This window comes from Anomaloglossus baeobatrachus, chromosome 8 (genome assembly GCF_048569485.1).
Source record: "Anomaloglossus baeobatrachus isolate aAnoBae1 chromosome 8, aAnoBae1.hap1, whole genome shotgun sequence".
In the NCBI taxonomy this organism is placed as follows: domain Eukaryota; kingdom Metazoa; phylum Chordata; class Amphibia; order Anura; family Aromobatidae; genus Anomaloglossus; species Anomaloglossus baeobatrachus.
In genome coordinates this window covers 209199695-209223465 of record NC_134360.1, presented here as the reverse complement: position 1 = coordinate 209223465, position 23771 = coordinate 209199695, and the positions used below count along the sequence as shown (strand labels likewise).

At 48.4% G+C, this 23771-nt stretch overlaps 2 protein-coding genes across 7 annotated transcripts in view; one reads left to right on the top strand and one right to left on the bottom strand.

The window, feature by feature from the left end:
* Window positions 1-4071, top strand: part of RABGAP1L (RAB GTPase activating protein 1 like) — a 426173-nt gene extending 422102 nt beyond the window's left edge. For all 6 annotated transcript variants that reach the window (XM_075320137.1, XM_075320138.1, XM_075320141.1 and 3 more), the window contains 4 exons: window positions 1175-1258; window positions 1917-1988; window positions 2079-2270; window positions 3335-4071. In XM_075320137.1, coding sequence (XP_075176252.1) covers window positions 1175-1258; window positions 1917-1988; window positions 2079-2270; window positions 3335-3511 — 525 coding nt within the window. In that variant the 3' untranslated portion in view covers window positions 3512-4071. The remainder of the gene's footprint in view (window positions 1-1174; window positions 1259-1916; window positions 1989-2078; window positions 2271-3334) is intronic.
* Window positions 4072-5672: 1601 nt separating this feature from the next.
* DARS2 (aspartyl-tRNA synthetase 2, mitochondrial) overlaps window positions 5673-23771 on the bottom strand; it is a 99542-nt gene continuing 81443 nt past the window's right edge. Inside the window, exons 10-18 of the mRNA XM_075320135.1 lie at window positions 22876-22945; window positions 20533-20712; window positions 20210-20317; window positions 19193-19255; window positions 18218-18370; window positions 17850-18068; window positions 17325-17435; window positions 10930-11005; window positions 5673-6306 (exon numbers count right to left, since the gene is read on the bottom strand). Of these exons, the coding sequence (XP_075176250.1) occupies window positions 6143-6306; window positions 10930-11005; window positions 17325-17435; window positions 17850-18068; window positions 18218-18370; window positions 19193-19255; window positions 20210-20317; window positions 20533-20712; window positions 22876-22945 (1144 nt within the window). The 3' untranslated portion in view covers window positions 5673-6142. The remainder of the gene's footprint in view (window positions 6307-10929; window positions 11006-17324; window positions 17436-17849; window positions 18069-18217; window positions 18371-19192; window positions 19256-20209; window positions 20318-20532; window positions 20713-22875; window positions 22946-23771) is intronic.

Below are 23771 nucleotides of genomic sequence, written 5' to 3'. Positions count from 1 at the left end.
TTTTGGGATCTATCAGGAAGGAAAAGTCTTTACTAAGAATTCACAGGGAAATCTGCAAGACAAATCGTCACCAAACTGCACAGATTTGCCTTCGCATAATCTAAATGCGGCATACTTGTCTTACATGCGCTCCGGCCAGAACGGTCCCCCGCCTTCATATTCCCATCTGCACATTTTGTTGTGGCCGTGGAAATAATCCACATGGAAATCTAAAACATCATGTTGCAGATTTTCTCCCATTGACTTCAATGGTGAAGTAAAAATCCTGCAGTTAAAGTTGCTGGTTGCTGCATTAGCTATTGCCATGCTGTACAAATATTCACACTGCAGGTCAATCTCAATGCAGGATAATTCTGCGGCAGCGATGATGCAAGAAAAAATCCCAGGCGGATTATAATCTATCCATCTCGTGCAGACCCAGCATATAACATCCGTGTAATTAGGAGTCAGAGATTAGTCCTGACTCTACCGGAACATGTGCAATAGGCAATCTTGAAATTATATGGTGTGCCGATTAATCTCATGATATATTTGTTGGGGTCCGAGCTCCACATCCCTTATTGCCCCTCACAGTTAGATGTTTTGTTGCAGCCACCACTAGGGGGAGCTAATGTAAGATGGATTCATTATGGAGGGCGGCACGGTGGCTCAGTGGTTAGCACTGCAGTCTTGCAGCGCTGGGGTCCTGGGTTCAAATCCCACCAAGGACACTATCTGCAAGGAGTTTGTATGTTCTCCCCGTGTTTGCGTGGGTTTCCTCCGGGTACTCCGGTTTCCTCCCACACTCCAAAGATACAGATAGGGACTTTAGATTGTGAGCCCCAATGGGGACAGTGTTCCTGATGTATGTAAAGCGCTGTGGAATTAATAGCGCTATATAAATGAATAAAATTATTATTAAATTATTATTATTATGGAGGTATACGGGGGCTGCACAAACCATAAACTGGGCGCTGCAGTATGGACACAGATGTTTTAGTGATGGTATATTAGAGAATTTAGACAGAATATGTTTAGGGAAGAATAATTTGACATTTAGCCCATATTACTTTGGATGCATAGCACTAAAGCAGCGCTACAATGTCTGATATTACTGGGAGTGGTTGTTCTGCTGATGCTTCACCCTTGTACATATGTGATCATATAATAAATGTGTCTTCCTTACACCCCTTAGCTAAAGGAGGTTTTCCGAAAACAGTTAGAAAAGGCTGAGCAAGAAATTAAAAAGACAACGGCCATCATCGCAGAGTATAAGCAAGTAAGTGTCAGCCATTGGAATTGTGAATACGGGCAGTGGAGCAGACTGCGGGGGGCGCTAACTCAATATGTTAAATGATAGTCTACCCAGTAGGGTGATTGATCCAACATCCGACAAATGATACTCTATCCCCAACTTAGCATGTTGGATCAGTCACCCTACTGGGTAAAGGGTTTTTCCAACTGTGGTGTGTTTGGGGGAAAAAAAAATGAACCTGAGCCTTACTCACCCTCCCCAGGTTCAGCACAGTCTCTACCCGTTTTCTATGTCTTATTGTATGCAGCATTAACATCATGCTGGCAGCGCTGCAGCCAGTCACTGAGCTCAGCAGATCTGCCTGATAGAGATGGCACAATCTGCTGAGCAAATTGATTGGCAGCAGTGCTTTCAACATTGTGTTAGCGCTGCAGGCAATAACAGACTGCCATATTGGCTCCTGAAGATAAGCCTCTCACCGTCATGCCTGGTGACTGCTCTCTTAAAGGATACAGGAGTAGTGGGTCGAAGAAGCAGTGCTGTGTATGGGAGACTGCCGAGGTGGCCAATGATCAGCTGAAGCACATCGTTCACTTAAAATCCATCTATTGTGTATGGTCGGCTTTAGTATAAATACTGGGATTACACTTTCTTAAACATTGATTGTCCTCTCTCTGATCAGATATGTTCCCAGTTGAGCACACGGCTGGAAAAACAGCAGACGGCCAGTCGGGAGGAGCTGGAGATTGTAAAGGTGAGTCACCATCCCATATCAGACATGTGAATATGGTTGGGTGTATTGGCAGCGGCCTGTAACACATTTCTTTCCTTTCCGTTTTTCCAGGCCAAGGTGATGTCCTGCAGTCACTGCAGCGAGATCTTCAGTAAGGAAGGATCGGCACAAAGCTCCGGCAGTGGCAAAGCCGGGGACGGAGGAGATGACGAGAAGGACTCGCTCACAAAGCACCTCCGAGAGATGGAGCTGGAGCTGGCACAGACCAAACTGCAGCTTGTGGAGGCCAAGTGTAGAATACAGGTACAGATACTGAGCACACCATGTTACAGGCCGGCCGGAAGTCACTTCCAAAGTAAAACACTGCTGTGTTCTATGGATCTGTCCGATTTCATAGGTGTCCATAAGGAATAATCAGCACTTCCTTCTCATCCCCATATTGTATGCAGGGTGGACTGAGTAGCTGACTTCAATCATGAAACTATCGACTTACTAAACAATTTTCTGCACAATTAGTAAAAAAAGCCAAATTAGTTTAGTCTGGGGTCCCACGTAAAGTAGGGTTCGAGCATCTGCAGTGCGGCCGCAAAAGGAGCCATTTCCCAAAAGTCGCACTGGCTATTAGAAATGAGATTGTAAAGCGCTTAACTATTAATGGCCACAAGGTTTTGCAGAATCTGTACGGCCATTAAAAATAGGCAAGCTGTTTGCAGTTCACTTCTAATCCTGCAGCAGAAAGACACTGAGACTTATAGGAAGTGGGTCCCTAGTAGCCAACACTCCGAAAAAACCAAGTGGGACTCCGCTGCATGCCCGACCTGAACATGACAGCCTCCTGTATGCCAATGAGGTTGTTGAACTTGTGTCTGGAGATTAAAAAACAGTCCGTGCTCAGACCCAGTTGCACGGATATTTCCATGAACCCTTAGGCCACGTGCCCACGATCAGGGCTCACAACGTTCTGGATGCAGCTTGTTTTCACTGTGTCCAAAACGCTGCATTGTACAGTTCAAGCACAGTGGATGGTATTTCTAGAAATCCCATGCCCACTGTGCTTGTTTTTCAATTTTTTTGAAAATTGAGCTGCGGTGCAGCTTCCCGAGCCGCAGCATGTCAATTCTTTGCTGTGAAGACGCAGGGAGAACACAAAGAGAGACAGCGCAACTGCCTGAGTCCGGATCGTGGACACATGCAGCTACGGTCATCTGCGGAGGAGACTCGCGGCCCCGCAGGTCAGGGTGCAGTGGGTCCTGATCGTGTGCCTATACCCTTAAGCTAATTTCGTGACACTTCTGGACAAGTTTTGATTAGTAAATGACTCTTTAATTGTAAGAAGTCATGTTCGAATATTTTTCTTTCCTCTGCAGGAGCTGGAGCACCAGCGAGGAGCACTACTCAACGAAATCCAGGCTGCCAAAAACTCCTGGTTTAGTAAAACCCTGAACTCTATTAAAACTGCCACAGGGACCCAGCAAAGCCCACCGTCCCCTCAGGGAGCCCAGGCCTCCAGCCCAGTCCTACAGGCACCCAAGGAGAGCACATAACAGCCGGGGGGAGAGAACCCACAAGAGCACAAAATGACCAAACGGGAAGCGAAGAACCGCAAGCAAAGGAAGCTACCACCGGCCAGAAACGGACATGCCCGGCCACATTCTTACCCTCCTTGCTGCGCGGATTCTTGCTGCCTCCCAGGACTGAACTTTGGGCTGCTGCCACTTTTACACTTTATTTTAACGGACTTGTATTATTTTAGTATAAACAAGCGCCCTGAGGGTTTAGCGCCAGGTGATCTTCTCGGAAACGTTCATAGGCTTTAGCCAGGGCTGCCTGATTCATGTGCGTGTTTTGTATATCATAAAATATGTTGCCGTGAAAATACAAATGTTTATAGAAATACATATTTACATATCGAATTAAAAAAAAAAAAAAAGGTTTTGACACATTGCTGCCTAAAAAGTGCAAAAAAAAACATTTTTTTTTTTTTCCTTAATTTCATTATCGGTCTGTGGGATTCCTGCCCTCGGACACAGTGTTGTACTGTATGCAACTTGACATTTTATTAACCCATCACAATACTTACCCGTAATAAAAAGTCATTGCTAAAGCCTTGGCGTATCATTAATTGTGCACTTATAGGAGGCTCGGATGTTAATGAGGCTCAGAAGATCTGGTTCTGGATAATGAATTTAAAGTGAACAAACCGGTATCAATTCATTTTATAAATGAGCTCCCATCATCTCTGCTCCAGGCCTCAATCACATTTATGTATTTAGGTCAATGTATGTACACCAAATCCAGAAACGGGTCTGAAATACAGAGAAGGGGTGAATATTTCTTTATAATTTTTCTTCCAGTTCCACAGGTGACGAGAACGAGCAAAAATCTGCACCACTTCAATTCTATTAGGCGCTTTATTTTATCCATTCATTTAAATGGAGACTGAAAATTGGGTTCATTTGTTTGCAGCATATTCATCCCTTTTCTATATATTTTGTGTTTGGGGTTTTTTTTGTTGAGGGTTTCCAGATGTTTTTTGCTGACTCATCGTTTGTGACTTTTAAAAAAGTCGTAAAATTGTACAAAAGTCCGGAAAGTCTGAATATTTTAAGCAATTTGCAAAACCTGTGACTAAAAAAAAAAAAATATATCTTACCATATTTTATGGTTTATAAGATGCACTGGATTGTAAGACACACCCCAACTTTAGAGAAGGTTAAAAAAAAAAAAAAAAAAAAAAAAAAAAAGTCTTATAATCCAGTGGTGTCTTACTGGGGGGGAGGCGTGGGGAGGAGCAGAGGTGGAGTGGGGTCACAGGAGGCAGGGGCGGAAGTGAAGTAGGGCGATGGTTGTCAGCTGTCCCAGATGCTTGCTGCTGGCGCTGTAAGGCAGCCAGGGAACATCCAGAAACTGACGGTGGTGCGGGCTTCAAAGAAATGGCGCCCATAATTGGCGCATGCGCAGATTAAGCTATCGGCTCAATGGCAAGCCAAGATCTTTTCTGTGCACGCGCCACCTCCAGGCACCATTTTCCTTAAGTCCGCTGCTGAGAGATCAATGGGCCGGAGGTGGCACCTGCGCAGATGAGATCTTGAGCTGAGAGCTCAATCTGCGCACGCACCAACTCCAGGCGCCATTGTTTGAAACTGTCACCACTGACATTTTCAGGATAGCCCTGGCCTCACCATCTGCAGGCCACACCCCCAGCAGCGCAGCCCACAGCTCCTGCCGCCTCGCCCCTGCCTCCTCTCTCCACCACCTCTCGGTAAGCTACATTTGGATTATAAGACGCACCCCTCATTTTCCTCCAAATTTTTTGGGAGGAAAACTGCATTTTATAATCCGAAAAATATGGTACTTTGAGCAAAATTCATGAACCGCATTTGTGAATTTGGGGCAAACAAAAAAAAAATCATCTACCACAAGACAAAAAGAAAAGTAGTGACCAAAAAACAAAGTATATAAATATGCAAATTAAAACTATTGGCTTATATGGTTTTGGTGCATTTCCGCAAAAAAAAAAAAAATGCATCTAACATATCAATGTGTGCGAAAAATGAGCAGATTTTTAGATGCAGAAACGTTGAGTATTTCAATTTTAGGCTATAGGGAAAATCTGCACCAAAAACAATTAAAAGTAGGTTTTTATGCACCTTGGATGTAGATCTTTCTTCTATATACACATGACAATTGTATCCACATCACCAATAAATCTATATATACTTTTATTTAAATATAATACAAATCTGATAATAGCAGCAAAATAGATGTAACACAAATCACCTAAGAAGCTGTAATATCAGTAATAAGTACACCACCGCCCTCAAATCATAAGTGATAAGGCACCACTCAAGTCAGGTCACTTCTTATATGCAAATTACAGTGTTATCAATGTAGCCCCTACAGGAGACCAATTCTGACTAAAGATCAGTTTCCTTCAGACATTGACTTTTACAGCGTTCAGCCCCTTAAGATTGATGCAATCCTGCAAGAACAGGTTTCTAAGAGAGACACACCTAAAACTATGATAAAGTGCACTTCACTTGGAATGTGTTTGCTTTCACGTTCCACATTGTAAACCGGAAGTTCCGAGTAAGTAACTAAGAACCAGTCACGTGGACCCCGTGTCCACTGTCCCGGACGCTCCTTCTTACTCCAGCGGCATTGGTTCCCCGTCTTCATTGCTTCGGGGTGACCTGTATGTGATAGGACTGCAGATCCTCCGCTGATACATAGTCCGGTGCGTTACTCATAAGGTCGTGACCCCGGAACGATTTAGGGAAAGCAATAACGTCACGTATACTCTGCGCTCCAACAATGGTGGAAATGAGACGATCTAACCCTGAATAAAAAGGAGGAAAAACACTGAAATCAGTTGTGTATGGGTTAAAAGATGAGGAAATAAATAATCAAACACATGATAGCAACTATAGAAAATGTAAATGAATTTGAATATTTCTATTCGTCCCAATGTATCTCACATTCATGCCTGCATTTTTTTTTTTTTTAGAGAGCAGGATACTTGTGATGAGCGGGCACTACCATGCTCGGGTGCCCGGTACGCATATGGGAAATCTTCCGGGAAAAAAAGCTCCAGTTCCCCATTGACTTACATTATAATCAGGTGCTCAAGTCACACCCATCTGAGCAAGTCCCAAGCCCCCGAGCATGACAGTGCTTACTCATCACTAGTTACGAGTACAGACCACCCAAGCATGGTAGTGCTCACTCATCACTAGTTAGAAGTACCGAGCATGGTAGTTACGAGTCCCGAGTACCCGAGCATGGTAGTGCTCGCTCATCACTAGTTACCATTACTGAACACCCGAGCATGGTAGTTACGAGTACTGAGTACCCGAGCATGGTAGTGCTCACTCATCACTAGTTACCAGTACTGAGCACCTGAGCATGGTAGTGCTCGCTCATCACTAGTTACCATTACTGAGCACCAGAGCATGGTAGTGCCCGCTCATCACTAGTTACCAGTACTGAGCACCTGAGCATGGTAGTGCCCGCTCATCACTAGTTACCAGTACTGAGCACCCGAGCATGGTAGTGCTCACTCATCACTAGTTACCAGTACTGAACACCCGAGCATGGCAGTGCCCGCTCATCACTAGTTACCAGTACTGACCACCTGAGCATGGTAGTGCTCGCTCATTACTAGTTACGAGTACCGAGCACCTGAGCATGGTAGTGCCCGCTCATCACTAGTTACCATTACTGAACACCCGAGCATGGTAGTTACGAGTCTTGAGTACCCGAGCATGGTAGTGCTCGCTCGTCAATACAAGATACAATTCTGTACTGTGAGAACCAGATTAATTTGGGAAAGACTCAACACCTCAGCAGGTGGGATCCAATACTGTCACGGACACCAAATGTACTTTCTTGTACAGACCTTAAAGTGAATGTCCACTACTTTTATAGTGATAGCCTAGGATAAGCAGTCAGTACAACCTTGGTGAGAGCCAACAACGATCAATTATTCTAAGCACTGTGCATTATACACAAACCACAGATCACTTTATAGTCTCTTGAATGTATGGAGAGGAGCAGCTCTGTTCCTATTGATCAGTATCTTCTGGATGTACATACAGATGATCGGGCATACATGTTGGACCTCCACCAATTACACTGATAACCTTTCCTAATTATAGGTTATCGATAAAGATGTACACAGCAAAGCCTTTCCTCTGAATCTTAACCCCTTCAGCCCCAAGCCTATTTTGACCCTAAAGACCAGGCCATTTTTTGCTATTCTGACCAGTGTCACTTTATGAGGTTATAACTCTGGAACGCTTCAACTGATCCCGGTCATTCTGAGATTGTTTTTTCGTGACATATTGGGCTTCATGTTAGTGGTAAATTTAGGCCGATTATTTTTTGCGTTTCTTTGTGAAAAAAGCGGAAATTTCGCGAAAATTTTGAAAATTTTGTAATTTTCAAACTTTGAATTAATTAATAAATAACATTTCCCACATGTCTACTTTACATCAGAACAATTTTGGGAAAAAAAAAAAAAATTTAAGGAAGTTATAGGGGTTCAAAGTTTGAGCAATTTCTCATTTTCGCAACAAAATTTACAAAGCCACTTTCTTTAGGGACCACATCACATTTGAAGCGATTTTGAAAGGTCTACATGACACAGAACACCCAAAAGTAACACCATTCCAAAAACGGCACCCCTCAGGCTACTCAAAACCACATTCAAGAAGGTTATTAACCCTTCAGGTGCTTCACAGTAACTAAAGCAATGTGGAAGGAAAAAATGAACATTTTACTTTTTGCAACAAAAATGTTAATTTAGCCTCAAATATTGCATATTCACAAGGGTAGCAGGATTAAATGAACCCCCAAAATTTGTTGGGCAATTTCTACTGAACACGCAGATACCTTATATGTGGCGAAAAACCACTGTTTGGGCGCACGGCAGGACTCGGAAGGGAAGGAGCGCCATTTGACTTTTTTGAACAGAAAATTAGCTGGAATCGTTAGCCGCACCATGTTGCGTTTGGAGAGCCCCTGAGGTGCCGAAACAGTGGAGCTCCCCCACATGTGACCCCATTTTGGAAACTAGACCCCTCATGGAATTTATCTAGATGTTTATTGAGCACTTTGAGCCTCTGGGGGCTTCACAAAAGTTAATAGAGTTGAGCCGTGAAAATAAAAAAAAATTTTTTTTACCATAAAATTGTTACTTCAACCAGGTAGCTTTTTTTTTTCACAAGGGTATCAGGAAAAATTGCACCATAAAATGTATTGTGCAATTTCTCCTGAGTACGCAGATACCTCATATGTGGTGGAAATCAAATGTTTGGGCGCACAGCAGGACTCGGAAGGCAAGGACCGTCATTTGACGTTTCAAACGCAAAATTGTCTGGGATAATTAGCGTATTCCATGCTGTTTGGAGACCCCCTGAGGTGTCGAAACAGTAGAGCTCCCCCACATGTGACCCCATTTTGGAAACTAGACCCCCATGGCATAGAAAAAAAAAACAGCGGCAGGCGGGGGGGGGGGGGGGGGGGCGTCAGATGGGGCGGCAGCGGCATATAAAGGGAGCATCTGTGATTGTGAGACGGCGGCTGGGATAGGGTGGGGGCGGATGGGAGAGGGCGCAGTGGATGCAGGAGCGGCAGAGGATGGGGGGAGGGGTGGGAAGGGGAGTGGGAGGTGAGATTGGGGATAGTTACCCTACAGGATGGATCTAGGCAGCTGGATCACAGGAGATGAAGAAGGCAGCAGATCGGGGAGGGTGAGAGGTGGGGGAGGGAGCCCAGCGCAGATCACAGAGGAGACAGGTGAGCAGAGCACAGATCACTGAGGTGAGGGAGAGCGGACAGCAGATCACGGGGGGGACAGGTGAGGGAGCACAGATCACAGGGTGACAGGTGAGGGAGCACAGATCACAGGGTGACAGGTGAGGGAGCACAGATCACAGGGTGACAGGTGAGGGAGCACAGATCACGGGGGTGACAGGTGAGGGAGCACAGATCACGGGGGTGACAGGTGAGGGAGCACACATCACAGGGTGACAGGTGAGGGAGCACACATCACGGCGGTGACAGGGGAGGGAGCGCACATCACGGCGGTGACAGGGGAGGGAGCGCACATCACAGCGGTGACAGGGGAGGGAGCGCACATCACGGCGGTGACGGGAGGGAGCGCACATCACGGCGGTGACAGGGGAGGGAGCGCACATCACGGCGGAGAGGGGACAAGCAGCCGATCACGAGGGAAAGGGGCCGGGCAGCAGATCGGGGGCCGACCGGTGGCACTGTGGCAGATGGAGGGCGGCGGATCGGGAGGTGTGGGGGTGAGGGTGCGGGCAGCAGATACGAGGGATGGGGGTGCGGGTGGCAGATCGCGGCGGAGGGCAGCGGCGGATCGGGAGGTGTGGGGGTGAGTGTGCGGGCAGCAAATACGAGGGGTGGGGGTGGCAGATCGCGGCGGAGGGCAGCGGCGGCGGATCGGGAGGTGTGGGGGTGAGGGTGCGGGTGGCAGATCGCGGCGGAGGGCAGCGGCGGCGGATCGGGAGGTGTGGGGGTGAGTGTGCGGGCAGCAGATACGAGGGGTGGGGGTGCGGGTGGCAGATCGCGGCGGAGGGCAGCGGCGGCGGATCGGGAGGTGTGGGGGTGAGGGTGCGGGTGGCAGATCGCGGCGGAGGGCAGCGGCGGCGGATCAGGAGGTGTGGGGGTGAGGGTGCGGGCAGCAGATACGAGGGGTGGGGGTGCGGGTGGCAGATCGCGGCGGAGGGCAGCGGCGGATCAGGAGGCCGGTTTCATACAGTGCAATGGCAGCGCGGTAACTTCCGGGTCCCATGCTTCGGTCTCATAACAGCATGGGACCGGAGCTTGTCGCCCTGCCATTGCACTGTATACACTCACTGTGCTGGCGTGCTGCAGGGACGATGACGGGGGCGGTCACCGGCAACAGGTCCACTGTGATTGGAGAAATCGGTCACAAGGCCGATCTCTCCAATCAGAGCTACTGGAGCTGGGGGAGGGTGATCCAGTGAGGTCACCCAGCTCCAGCCAATGGCCAGTGCTATAGCTGCACTGGCCAGGGCTGGATTTCAATGTTTCAGTCACTAAGTGGCTGGAGCATTACAGTGGCTGTGATTGGTTGAGCGGCGTTCGTCAGCCAATCACAGCCTCCGTAGGTCCGGGGAGGAGGCACCACCCCTCCTGAGGTCAGGTACAGGTCCCCTCCTCCCTGAATCTGTGGTTTATGTTAACCGATCGCAGTCACCGGAGGCTCCGGTGGCGCGATTACGCCATGACGGAAAGATCCGTCCTTGGTCGTTAAGGCCCAGGGCACCATGACGGATCTTTCCGTCCATGGTAGTGAAGGGGTTAAGAAAATAAAATATCTGCATATTTGAGAAACCCCCATGTCATAAGCAGTTAGGGTTAACTAACCTAGGCGAATAGGAATAAAGAGCTCACGTTCCTGGACACTTACCTAAAGCAATGCCACCATGAGGGGGCGCTCCAGACCCCAGCGCCTCTAGGAGGTGTGATAGGAGATTCACATCTTCCTGCAGAAACATGAAGATCATTTAATCAAATATATAAATATTTATTTTGTTGGTAATGCTATTCTTCTTCTCAAACCAATATTCATTAAAAATTAGAAATTTTTAGCCTCCTACAACCTGTAGTGTCTGGAAAAAAAGAATTTTGTTTACTTACCGTAAATTCTTTTTCTTATAGTTCCGTATTGGGAGACCCAGACCATGGGTGTTTAGCTTCTGCCTCCAGAGGACACACAAAGTACTACACTTAAAAGTGTAGCTCCTCCCCCTGAGCTTATACACCCCCTGGTGAGCAGACCCAGCCAGTTTAGTGCAAAAGCTGAAGGAGAATAGCCACCCACAAGTATAACAGAGCAAAAGCCGGAACAACCGGAGACTCTGTCCACGACAACAGCCGGTGATAACACGCGGAACAAGAAAAATTGCCAACAGGCAACAGGGAAGGTGCTGGGTCTCCCAATACGGAACTATAAGAAAAAGAATTTACGGTAAGTAAACAAAATTCTCTTTTTCTTTATCGTTCCTTTGGGAGACCCAGACCATGGAACGTTCCAAAGCAGTCCCTGGGTGGGAAATAACCGAAAAAAGGCAAGAAGTAGGCAGAACCTAAATTCACAAATGGGCGACAGCCGCCTGAAGGATGCGTCTGCCCAAGCTCGCATCTGCCGAAGCATGAGCATGCACTTGGTAGTGCTTCGAAAAGGTATGCAGGCTAGTCCAAGTGGCAGCCTGACAGACTTGTTGAGCCGTAGCCTGGTGCCTGAAAGCCCAAGAAGCACCAACAGCTCTGGTCGAATGTGCCTTGATCCCCGGCGGGGGAGGCACCTGAGAACTCTGGTAGGCGTCCGAAATGGTCGATCTAATCCAACGGGCTAAGGTCGGCTTAGAAGCAGAGAGGCCCTTGCGCCGACCTGAGGTTAGCACAAAAAGAGAAGTGCGCCGCCTAAGAGCAGCGGTGCGAGACACATAGATCCGGAGCGCACGCACCAGATCCAGAGTATGCAGCGCTTTTTCAAAGCGATGAACAGGAGCCGGACAAAAGGAAGGTAGGGTAATGTCCTGGTTAAGGTGGAAAGGAGAGACCACCTTAGGAAGAAAATCCGGAGTCGGACGGAGAACCACCTTTTCTTGATGAAAAACTAAAAAAGGTGACTCTGAAGAGAGCGCGGCCAAATCAGAGACTCTCCTGAGGGAAGTTATGGCCACCAGAAAAAACACTTTCTGTGAAAGACGATGCAAAGAGACCTCCCTAAGAGACTCAAAGGGGGGTTTCTGCAAAACCGTGAGTACTAAAGGTCCCAGGGATCCAAGGGCCGCCGGTAAGGCGGAATGATGTGAGACGCACCTTGCATGAAGGTGCGGACCTGAGCCAGCCGAGCGAGACGCCGCTGGAACAGAACTGACAGAGCTGAGACTTTTCCCTTGAGAGAGTTGAGGGACAGTCCTAGCTGCAGACCGGACTGTAGAAAAGACAGAAGGGTCGGCAAGGAGAATGGCCAAGGAGGATGGTCAGTAGAGCGACACCAGGACAGGAAAATTTTCCAAGTCCTGTGATAGATCTTAGCGGAGGAAGACTTACGGGCCCGAGTCATAGTGGAGATGACTTCAGGAGGGATACCAGAAGCCGTCAAGATCCAGGACTCAAGAGCCGTCAATTTGAGAGCCGCAGAATTCAGGCGGAAAAACGGACCTTGTGAGAGTAGGTCTGGACAGTCCGGGAGATGCCACGGCATCTCTACGGACAGATGGAGCAGGTCTGGATACCAAGCTCGCCTGGGCCAGTCCGGTGCAATGAGGATGACTCGACAGCCCTCCATTCTGATCTTGCGCAGAACTCTGAGAAAGAGAGCTAGAGGGGGAAACACGTAGGACAGACGAAACTGGGACCAGTCTTGAACCAGTGTGTCCGCGGTGAATGCCTGAGGGTCGTGGGAGCGAGCCACGGGAACCTTGTTGTTGTGACGGGATGCCCCATTTGCGGCAGATTGACTGAAACACTGCCGGGTGCAGGGACCACCCGCCACCGTCCACGGTTTGACGGCTGAGATAATCTGCCTCCCAGTTTTCCACGCCTGGGATGTGGACTGCGGATATGGTGGACTTGGAGTCCTCCGCCCATTGAAGGATGCGTTGTACTTCCAACATCGCCAGGTGGCTGCGTGTCCCGCTTTGGTGATTGATGTAGGCAACCGCTGTCGCGTTGTCTGACTGGACTCGAATGTGCCTGCCCGCCAACAGGTGGTGAAAAGCTAGGAGAGCTAGAAGCACGGCTCTGGTTTCCAGCACATTAATTGAAAGGGCTGACTCGGACGGAGTCCAAGTGCCCTGCGCTCTGTGGTGGAGATATACCGCTCCCCAGCCGGATAGACTGGCATCCGTGGTGAGAATCACCCAGGACGGGGCCAGGAAGGAGCGCCCCTGGGACAGGGAGAGAGGCCGAAGCCACCACTGAAGAGAGCTCCTGGTTTGTGGCGACAGAGCCACTAACCTGTGTATGGAGGAAGGCCGCTTGTCCCAACAGCGGAGAATATCCAGCTGCAGGGGTTGCAGATGGAACTGGGCAAAGGGAACAGCCTCCATGGACGCCACCATTTGACCCAGCATCTGCAACAGACGCCTGAGGGTATAACGGCGGGGCCTCAGCAGAGAGCGCACCGCTAGCTGGAGGGACTGCTGTTTGACTAAGGGCAACTTCACAAGTGCCGTCAAGGTCTCGAACTGCATCCCTAGGTACGTGAGACTCTGGGTCGGAGTCAGAGTGGATTTGGTCAGATTGACCAGCCACCCGAATTGAGCTAGAGTGGAGAGAGTGAGCGAGACACTCCGCTGACAGTCTGCACTGGATGAAGCCTTGACTAGAAAGTCGTCCAGGTAAGGAATCACTGCCAACCCCTGGAGGTTTAGAACTGCAATCACTACTGCCATGACCTTGGTGAATAACCGAGGGGCCGTGGCCAACCCGAAGGGGAGAGCCACGAATTGGAAGTGATCTTCTCCTACTGCAAAACATAGCCAACGCTGGTGTGACACTGCAATTGGCACATGCAGATAGGCATCTCTGATGTCGATGGATGCCAGGAAATCCCCTTGGGACATAGAGGCAATGACTGATCGCAGAGACTCCATGCGAAAGCGCCGCACCTGAACATGCTTGTTGAGAAGCTTCAGATCCAGGATGGGCCGGAAGGTACCGTCCTTTTTGGGAACTAGGAAGAGATTTGAGTAGAAACCTCTGAACCGTTCCCGGGCGGGAACCGGTACAATTACTCCATTGGCTTGTAAGGCTGCCACGGGCTGTGAGAAGGCGGCGGCCTTGGAGCAGAGGGGAGTTGAGAGAAAAAATCTGTTTGGCGGACTGGAAGAGAATTCTATCCTGTAGCCATGGGAGATGATATCTCTCACCCACTGATCGGAGACGTGTTGAAACCAAGCGTCGCCAAAGTGGGAGAGCCTGCCACCGACTAAGGACGTTGCTGGCGCGGGCAGATAGTCACGAGGAGGCTGCCTTAGTGGCAGCAGCTCCTGCAGTCTTCTGTGGACGCGCTTTTGGGCGCCAGTTGGATTTCTGGTCCTTGGCTGAGTTAGCGGACGAGGCCGAGGGCTTAGAGGACAACTAGTTGGAGGAACGAAAGGAGCGAAACCTCGACTGATTCCTACCCTGGGCAGGTTTCCTGGCTTTAGTTTGAGGCATGTAAGTACTCTTCCCGCCAGTAGCTTCCTTAATAATTTCATCCAGCTGTTCTCCGAACAGCTGGGACCCAGCAAAAGGGAGCCCAGCAAGGTATTTCTTTGAAGAAGCATCTGCCTTCCACTCTCGAAGCCACAAGATTCTGCGGATAGCGAGGGAATTAGCCGAAGCCACCGCAGTGCGGTGAGAAGCCTCCAGCATGGCATGGCAGACATGGCATAGGATGAAAAGGCCGAAGCTTGGGAAGTTAAGGCATCCATTTCGGGCATAGATTCCCTGGTGAGGGAATGCATCTCCTCTAGAGAAGCAGAGATGGCCTTGAGAGCCCACACTGCTGCAAAAGTCGGAGAAAACGCGGCCCCCGCCGCTTCATACACGGATTTGGCCAGAAGGTCAATCTGGCGGTCAGTGGAATCCTTAAGGGAAGTGCCATCAGCCACCGACACAACGGTCCGGGCTGCGAGCCTAGACACCGGAGGGTCTACCTTTGGGGACTGAGCCCACTCCTTGACCACTTCAGGTGGAAAGGGAAAACGGTTATCAGAACCACGCTTTGGGAAGCGCTTGTCAGGACAGGCCCTGGGCTTGGTCACAGCGGCCTGAAAACTGGAGTGGTTAAAGAACACACTCTTTGCTCTCTTAGGCAAGGTAAACTGGTGCTTTTCTGCCAGAGAGGGTTGCTCCTCTGATACTGGCGGATTGAGGTCCAGTACAGAATTAATAGAAGCAATCAAGTCACTAAGATCTAAGTCACTTTCGGACAGATCAATGGGGCACATGGAGTTAGCCTCCAAGCCCCCTGTAAAGGCATCCTCCTCATCCTGCGAGTCAGCTCTGGAATCAGAGCCACGGGAGGAGGAGGGAGAGGGAACCCTGCGTCTCTTCTTAGGCGGACGGGGTCTGGGCCCTGATGATGAATCCTCTGTGAGCTCCGGTCCTGAGAGACCCCTAGCAGCAGAGGCACCCTGTGAAGGGGGCTGATGCATATTCATCAACGTCCTGGACAGAAGTCCCATGGACTCAGCAAAAGACTGGGAGATAGACCTAGAAAAGGATTCTACCCAAGCCGGGGGTTCAGCCACAGGTGCAGGAGCAGCCTGAGAAACCACTGGGGGTGAGACTCCAGGCTGTGGCACCGCCAAGTTAGAGCAGGCATCACAATGTGGATAGGTGCTCGGTTCAGGCAGCAGGAGCTTACATGCAGCGCATACAGCATAAAGCTTTGGGGCCTTGCTCCTCGTGTGAGACATGCTGCTGGAGTGGGGGCTCTGCCAGAGAATGAACCCCAGAGAGTATATACAGAGGTCCACAACCAGAGACCGGTTGTGGCTTACCAGACCGCTTGTGGCTTACCAGACCGCTGGAGCGTTGTTGTGTGCCTTACAGATCCCGAAGCCCGGACCCCCAAGCACAGCACCTCAGCAGAGATGCTGCAGACCAGCGCTGCAATGACTGATCGCAGAGAGAACGCTGAGAAAATGGCCGCCGGAGCGAAGAGAGGGGGCGGGACTTGCTTGAGAAGCGGGATCTGGAGGGCCATAGAGACCTACAGGGGAGGGGACACACACTGCAGTAGGGAGTGTCCCTCCCCTGTACAGAACGGCCGCCGGGAGGAGCCGAGCCTGTCCCTCTGCATGAGTGACATGCGAGGGCAGTGAAACAGAAACTAGGCCTCCGGCGAAGCCGAGGCCTAAATTTGAGCGGCGCGGCCGACGCGCAGGCACCATCGGTGCGGTTCTCAGGCGACAGCTAGAGAACCCGCCGGAAATGTCAGTAAACACAATAAGCACACTCTCCCCCAACAATAAAGTACAGGGACCCCGAAATCTAAACGTCTCAGGTACTTAGCTGCTGAGACGCAGGGCCAAGTGCCTGGGGATGAGTGCTCCGGTCCAGCAGGGTCCTGAAGGGCTGCGGATGGAGACCGGTCTCCTGCCAAGCATGGAGACCGTGCTGGCTCCCACTTCAAGCCAGAGCCCAGGAGGGATGGTGAAGGAGCACGGCATGTAAGGCTCCAGCCTAGGAATCAACCTTACAACACCGCCGACACAGTGGGGTGAGAAGGGACATGCCGGGGGTCCAGACGTGGACCCGCACTCTTCAATCTCGTTCCAAAAGGAAAAAATCCTATGAGAATGCATGTGTGGATGTATGCCTCCTGAACACAAAGCGATAAACTGGCTGGGTCTGCTCACCAGGGGGTGTATAAGCTCAGGGGGAGGAGCTACACTTTTAAGTGTAGTACTTTGTGTGTCCTCCGGAGGTAGAAGCTAAACACCCATGGTCTGGGTCTCCCAAAGGAACGATAAAGAAATGAACATGTACATTAGCAGCAATAGACTTATGATCATATCTCATTAACTGAAGCATCTAATGAGCGTGTGCAGAGATTATTAAGGGAGGGGCAGAAGTGACATTACTTATTGTGATTGGTGGATCCTGTGTTATCAGCTATGTATAGAGGTGTGATTAGACATTGCAAGGATAGAAAATCTAGAGGCCAGTGTGAAAATTGCAAGATTTTATACTACAGTTCGCAATATGCGGAGGGAATTCTACATCTATATATAAATACACAAAAACGTGATTTGTACAATTCGTCTTTTTTTTTTTACATATCTGAGAATCTTTGACCTTTATAATGTCTTGAAGAACTCGACGTTGAAGTTCTGGGTTGTGAATACGTATTGAGCCACCTCCGACTTCATTTCCATTTAAGATCAGGTCATAGTGCTGACCGCGAACCTGAAGAGCAGAAAACATCAGTGAGCAATCAGGAATCATAAATGGCTGCTTCCACCAGGAGGCGTCTGATCTCATGTGGAGGGTCTGACACCTGTAATTGGCAAATCTGCAACAGATGACTATAAACGTTAAATGAACGGTGGTCAAACCTGCTAATGTTGGTGGCGCCGGCTGCCCATCTAATTTGTATGGTGGGGATGGGGGACAGAATGATCAGGCATGTTGGAGTTCAACATGTCCGATCATTTGTTTACATGGGAGGTAAGCAGTCACAAGAGGGGTCTAACTGCTTACTACCCTCTCTCTATTGAGAACAGACGCATAGCAGGTCATGTATGGGGAGGGAGGTTGGTTTTCTGCACAACACCTTGGCTTTTAGGGTCCATGGTGGGGGGTATCCATATACAGGCTTACCTTGGCTGGGTTTTGGTACAGAAGCCCTATGTCATCTGGGTGAGGAGCAGTGAACGGATGATGAGCAGATTCCAGCTCCTCCGGATTCTCTTCTTTCGGAAGAAACAGTGGAAAGTCAACTACCCACAAGAAGTGGAAGGTGTTGGGGTCACGGAGTGGAACCCCACATTCCTCTAGCCGAGAGGCGACTTCAAGGCGCAGATTGCCTAAAGCAGTGCACTGTGGGAGATACAGGATACACAATCCATTGCCTTTCTCTGGATCACTTTTCACCGGATAGGATGCAAAACACAAGAGTCCATTCATTTGGACGAGAATTAAAATACGTCACCAGTCACAGCAGCCAGTAATACAGAGCGGGCACTCACCGCTGCGTCATGTGGCCCTGCCGCCAGCAGGAGGAGATCTTCAGCCTTGGCCCCAGTGTCGCCTGCAAGAGCTTTCTCTAGATTTTCAGTGAGATTCTTCCCAAGAGGAGATCTCCAGGATCCATCAGATCTAACTGTAACCACCATGACCTCCTGGAATTAATACATAATACTAGCTGTACATATGAGACATAAAGTAACGGCTGATATCGGCGTATTATCAAATTCATCTACGCATGGATATTATAGACCGCGTGTCACTAATGAAAATCTGCATTTCTACATGTTCATGTGTGAAGAGACATTGAGATTTGAATCATGTCCACTAGGGGTCGCCCATTGAATGTGGTTTATACATTAGTCTCAATAGTAAAACAGTATATAATATATTACACATAATGCAGATTTTTGCTATGTAACCTGAGAGCAGCATGATGTTGGGGGCAGAGACCCTGATTCCAGAAATGAGCCATATACTGGACTGCTTGCTGCAGTTTTGATAGAATCCCTGTTTTCTCAGCTTTACAGGTTGCAGTATTCAAAATTCTAGCTGTGTATAGCCCCGCCCACACGACTGATTGGAAACTTATTGTGTAATTCCGCCCACACCACTGATTGGCAGCTTTTTTGTACCTTGTTAGCCAGCTGCAAATCAGTGGTGCGGGCGGGGTTACAGGACAGTGGACAAGGGGGCACGAGACAGCCAGTCCTGTAATGATAATCTCCTGCTGATAAAACACATTGTATTAATCAGCACACAGACTTGTGAGTGACATCATTGGAATTAGGCTCCCTTCCCCTACATCATACTGCTGTCAGATTAAATAGCAAAGCACTACTGACAAATTCTCTTAGAAAATGCAAACATTGTTTAACTGCTCAAAAACATTTAAGTTGACTCAGAAAAGATTGTATAACCATAAAAATGTAGGGATTATTATTAACAGCACATTATGTGGTGACTTATTACTGTACCTGTTTACACTGGTCCCTGCACATTTGCAATATTGAATCCAATGCTTTTCCCTTTAAATAAATCTGTTAGAATGAAAAACAGGGATCAAAACATAAAATGTGAACACGGTACCACAAGGTGTGATAATAGGACTGCGTCATCCAGCAGTTACATATGCAGGCAGCGCGTCTCTAACACTGACATACAAGTCACACGTTAGGAAACTAAGGTCAATGAAGGGCTGATCCCCGTGACTAAAGAATGAGGTACCACTGGGAGTTTGTTTTTTTTTTTTTTTTTTTTTTTTATCTTAAGACTGCTACTTCTTCTATTTTCAGGAAGTTTTCAGCAGGCTCCCTGTCATCTCGGGCAGCCTTACAATGACAGGTAACACCTATATAAGTCAGGATCCACCAATCACATTGGGTGATTTCACACAAGCTTTACACACGCACATTAGAGGCTTCGATACTAAAGATAGGGCCGGAGTCTGATCATTGTGGAAAATGTTCATGTGCATTTTCTTTAACACAGTCAAAAAAAAAAAAAAAAACGCCCCAACCTCGTAAGGGCTTGGCATGCACTTACAACTCTCCGTTCTCATTCCCCTCCAGCCTTCTGTCTGTGACTAACAGGTGACCCTGCTGACTGTTTCCACTTTTAACCTCACTCTTACAGGGTCCATTTTACTAAAAGGGGTTGTCCCATTTCAAAGATTATTATGCCAAAAGCTAAAGGGTTGGAGGAGGAAAGGGGGGGGACAAAAACATTGACTGCCTGCAGCGCTGTTAACATGACGTCATTGCTTTACACAAATAATGTAGCAGCTTCAGAAGGCACGTCAATTTGTTTTGTTTTTTGTGCGCCCCTGAGCAACCATAATCTGTGAAAGTGGAAAACCCCTTTAAGTGCCCAAAAAAAAAAAAAAAAACAGGAGGAAATGAGAAATAAATGGAAGTGTGTATTAGAAAAAAAAATACATTAAAAAATTTGACTTCGAGGATAAACACGTAACTGCTTTGCTGTGGTCGACTCACCGCTCCCTCTGGGACTCTTAAAGCTTTCACACATCCTTGGGATTTACTGAGAGCTTCTTGTACAAATCCCAAAGACAAGGCCTTAAGGTGCGCGGTCACATCGGTGATCTGGGGAAGAAGAAAACCCCAGTTACTTTATACCCAAGCCTCCATTGTCACACTCCCCATGTGACGGATCTCCTACAGGTAGTGTATACAAGGCTCTTGCGGCAGATCATTAGTGGTGGCATCGATAATGCACGGTCTGACCATGATTTATCCACAGGGCTATAATGGGTTATCATTGATAATGTGAACAGTCCTGTATAGGAGCACCACAATACCTTCATTTGGAAGCGAGTGTCGGGCTTGTCTACCCCATAGCTGCTCATGGCCTCCGCGTAGGACATCACTGGGAATGGATCAGGTAGAGTTCCTTTTCCTTCGGGCCATGAGTACCGCAGTAAGCCCTCCACCAGCCTCTGGATCCCCAGCTGATCCACAAAGGACATCTCAATATCAACCTAAGGAATAAAACTTGACAAATGCATCAGATGCACAAAACGTTCCAGCAACTTAATATAAACTTTTCTAAAATGTCAGGGTATTTGGAGAAAATTGTGAATCATAAAGAGGTGAAAACAATCAGGAAAATCAATTTATACTGGCCACACCCCAGCGGGATCATTTATACTGGCCACACCCCAGCGGGATCATTTATACTGGCCACACCCCAGCGGGATCATTTATACTGGCCACACCCCAGCGGGATCATTTATACTGGCCACACACCAGCGGGTTCATTTATACTGGCCACACACACCAGCGGGTTCATTTATAGTGGCCACACACCAGCGGGCTCATTTATACTGGCCACAGACCAGCGGGATCATTTATACTGGCCACACACACCAGCGGGATCATTTATACTGGCCACAGACCAGCGGGATCATTTATACTGGCCCCACACCAGCGGGATCATTTATACTGGCCACACACCAGCGGGATCATTTATACTGGCCACACACCAGCGGGATCATTTATACTGGCCACACACCAGCGGGATCATTTATACTGGCCACACACCAGCGGGATCATTTATACTGGCCACACACCAGCGGGATCATTTATACTGGCCACACACCAGCAGGTTCATTTATACTGGCCACACACCAGCGGGTTCATTTATACTGGCCACACACCAGCGGGATCATTTATACTGGCCACACACCAGCGGGATCATTTATACTGGCCACACACCAGCGGGATCATTTATACTGGCCACACACCAGCGGGTTCATTTATACTGGCCACACACCAGCGGGCTCATTTATACTGGCCACAGACCAGCGGGATCATTTATACTGGCCACACACCAGCGGGATCATTTATACTGGCCACACACACCAGCGGGATCATTTATACTGGCCACAGACCAGCGGGATCATTTATACTGGCCACACACCAGCGGGATCATTTATACTGGCCACACACCAGCGGGATCATTTATACTGGCCACACACCAGCGGGATCATTTATACTGGCCACACACCAGCGGGATCATTTATACTGGCCACACACCAGCGGGATCATTTATACTGGCCACACACCAGCGGGATCATTTATACTGGCCACACACCAGCAGGTTCATTTATACTGGCCACACACCAGCGGGATCATTTATACTGGCCACACACCAGCGGGATGATTTATACCGGCCACACACCAGCGGGATCATTTATACTGGTCACAATTGAGCGGGATCATTTATACTGGTCACACATCAGCGGGATCATTTATACTGGTCACACATCAGCGGGATCATTTATACTGGTCACACATCAGCGGGATCATTTATACTGGCCACACACCAGCGGGATCCTTCCACAACCCTAGGCTCCGTTCACACTGCAGTTCAGAGCCACTGTGAAGCAACATCAGATTTGGCGGTAAGATTTATGCAGCACTCGGAGCAAGTTGTGCCGCCAAAATGGTGGAAAGCATAACGGGACTCATCAAAGGTCACCGAGGTCTGTAGGATTCTGTTCCGCTCTGTCTGCGATGTATCAAGTGTCATAGCTTCCATTATAAACAGAAGGCATAACGCACACAGGAACCGGGATAAAAGTGTAAAGCAACCTCCAAACTGTCCACCGGGGGCAGATGTAAAGGATCAGCATGTTAGATGCCGATCTCCAATTCCAGGAGATAAGCGGCTGCCGGTGGGGTCCCCCTTGACCCATGGCAATTTTTAGAGAACAGCAAAATACCATAAAAAGACACAGGAGGAAGATGAACATTATTTAAAGGTTATTCCAGTTTCAAGAGGTTATTGTCCACCCACAGTATAGGGAATAAAGTCCAGATGAGTGGGGGGGGGGGTCCAGCTACCAAAAGACCCTCAACTGTTGTCACCTGTCCAAATAAAGGGGCACCAGCTCGGCCCCGCTCCACTCTCTCTATGACACTGTGGTACAAAGCCGAGAGTTGTCCTGGCAATTAGCGGGGGTCTCAGCGGCAGGACCTCCAGCAATCTTACCACTTACCCTGTAATTAGGTGACTTATTGTAAGCGGAACACCCCTTTAATGTCTCTGATACTGTGCGCTTCTCCTGAATACAGACATGGACTATATATATATGATGTAGTATATCGGTTATATCACCAGTACGCCTTGTATCATTTACCTGTGTGAATTCCGGCTGACGATCCGGTCTCGAACCTTCATCTCGATAGCAACGGGCCACCTGGAAGTATCTACCAGTGCAAAAAAAAAATAGGAAAGATTTTTTTTTTTTTTCCTTCTGTATAAATGAAGTCCTGTATCACAATCAACTGTATGACAAAATGTAATGTCAGAGCTAAGAAAGAACATGGAGCCACGGGGGTTAGATGGTCACGTGCACTGTGCAATGCTGGAGTCGGGTTTAATATTGGATTGAACTTGTATGTAAATATCTATTAGAGTTGAGAGCGGTTCGAGGTTCTCCAGTTCGCGGCTCGAGTGATTTTGGGGGCTGTTCTAGATCGAACTAGAACTCGAGCCTTTTGCTAAAGCTCGATAGTTCTAGATACGTTCGAGAACGGTTCTAGCAGCAAAAGAAGGGAATTTTGTTTACTTACCGTAAATTCCTTTTCTTCTAGCTCCAATTGGGAGACCCAGACAGTGGGTGTATAGCTACTGCCTCTGGAGGCCGCACAAAGAACTACACTTAAAAGTGTAAGGCCCCTCCCCTTCTGGCTATACACCCTCCCGTAGGAGTACGGATTCCTCAGTTTTAGTACCAAAGCAAGAAGGAGGAAAGCCAATAACAGTTTCAAAAACAAATTCAATCCGATAACAAGATCGGAGAACTTAAGAAACAACATGAACAACATGTGCACCCGAAAAACGAAACCCTAAGAACAAATAGGGCGGGTGCTGGGTCTCCCAATTGGAGCTAGAAGAAAAGGAATTTACGGTAAGTAAACAAAATTCCCTTCTTCTTTTTCGCTCCTAATTGGGAGACCCAGACAGTGGGACGTCCAAAAGCAGTCCCTGGGTGGGTAAAAAGATACCACATGAACGGGCTGTCAGACAGCC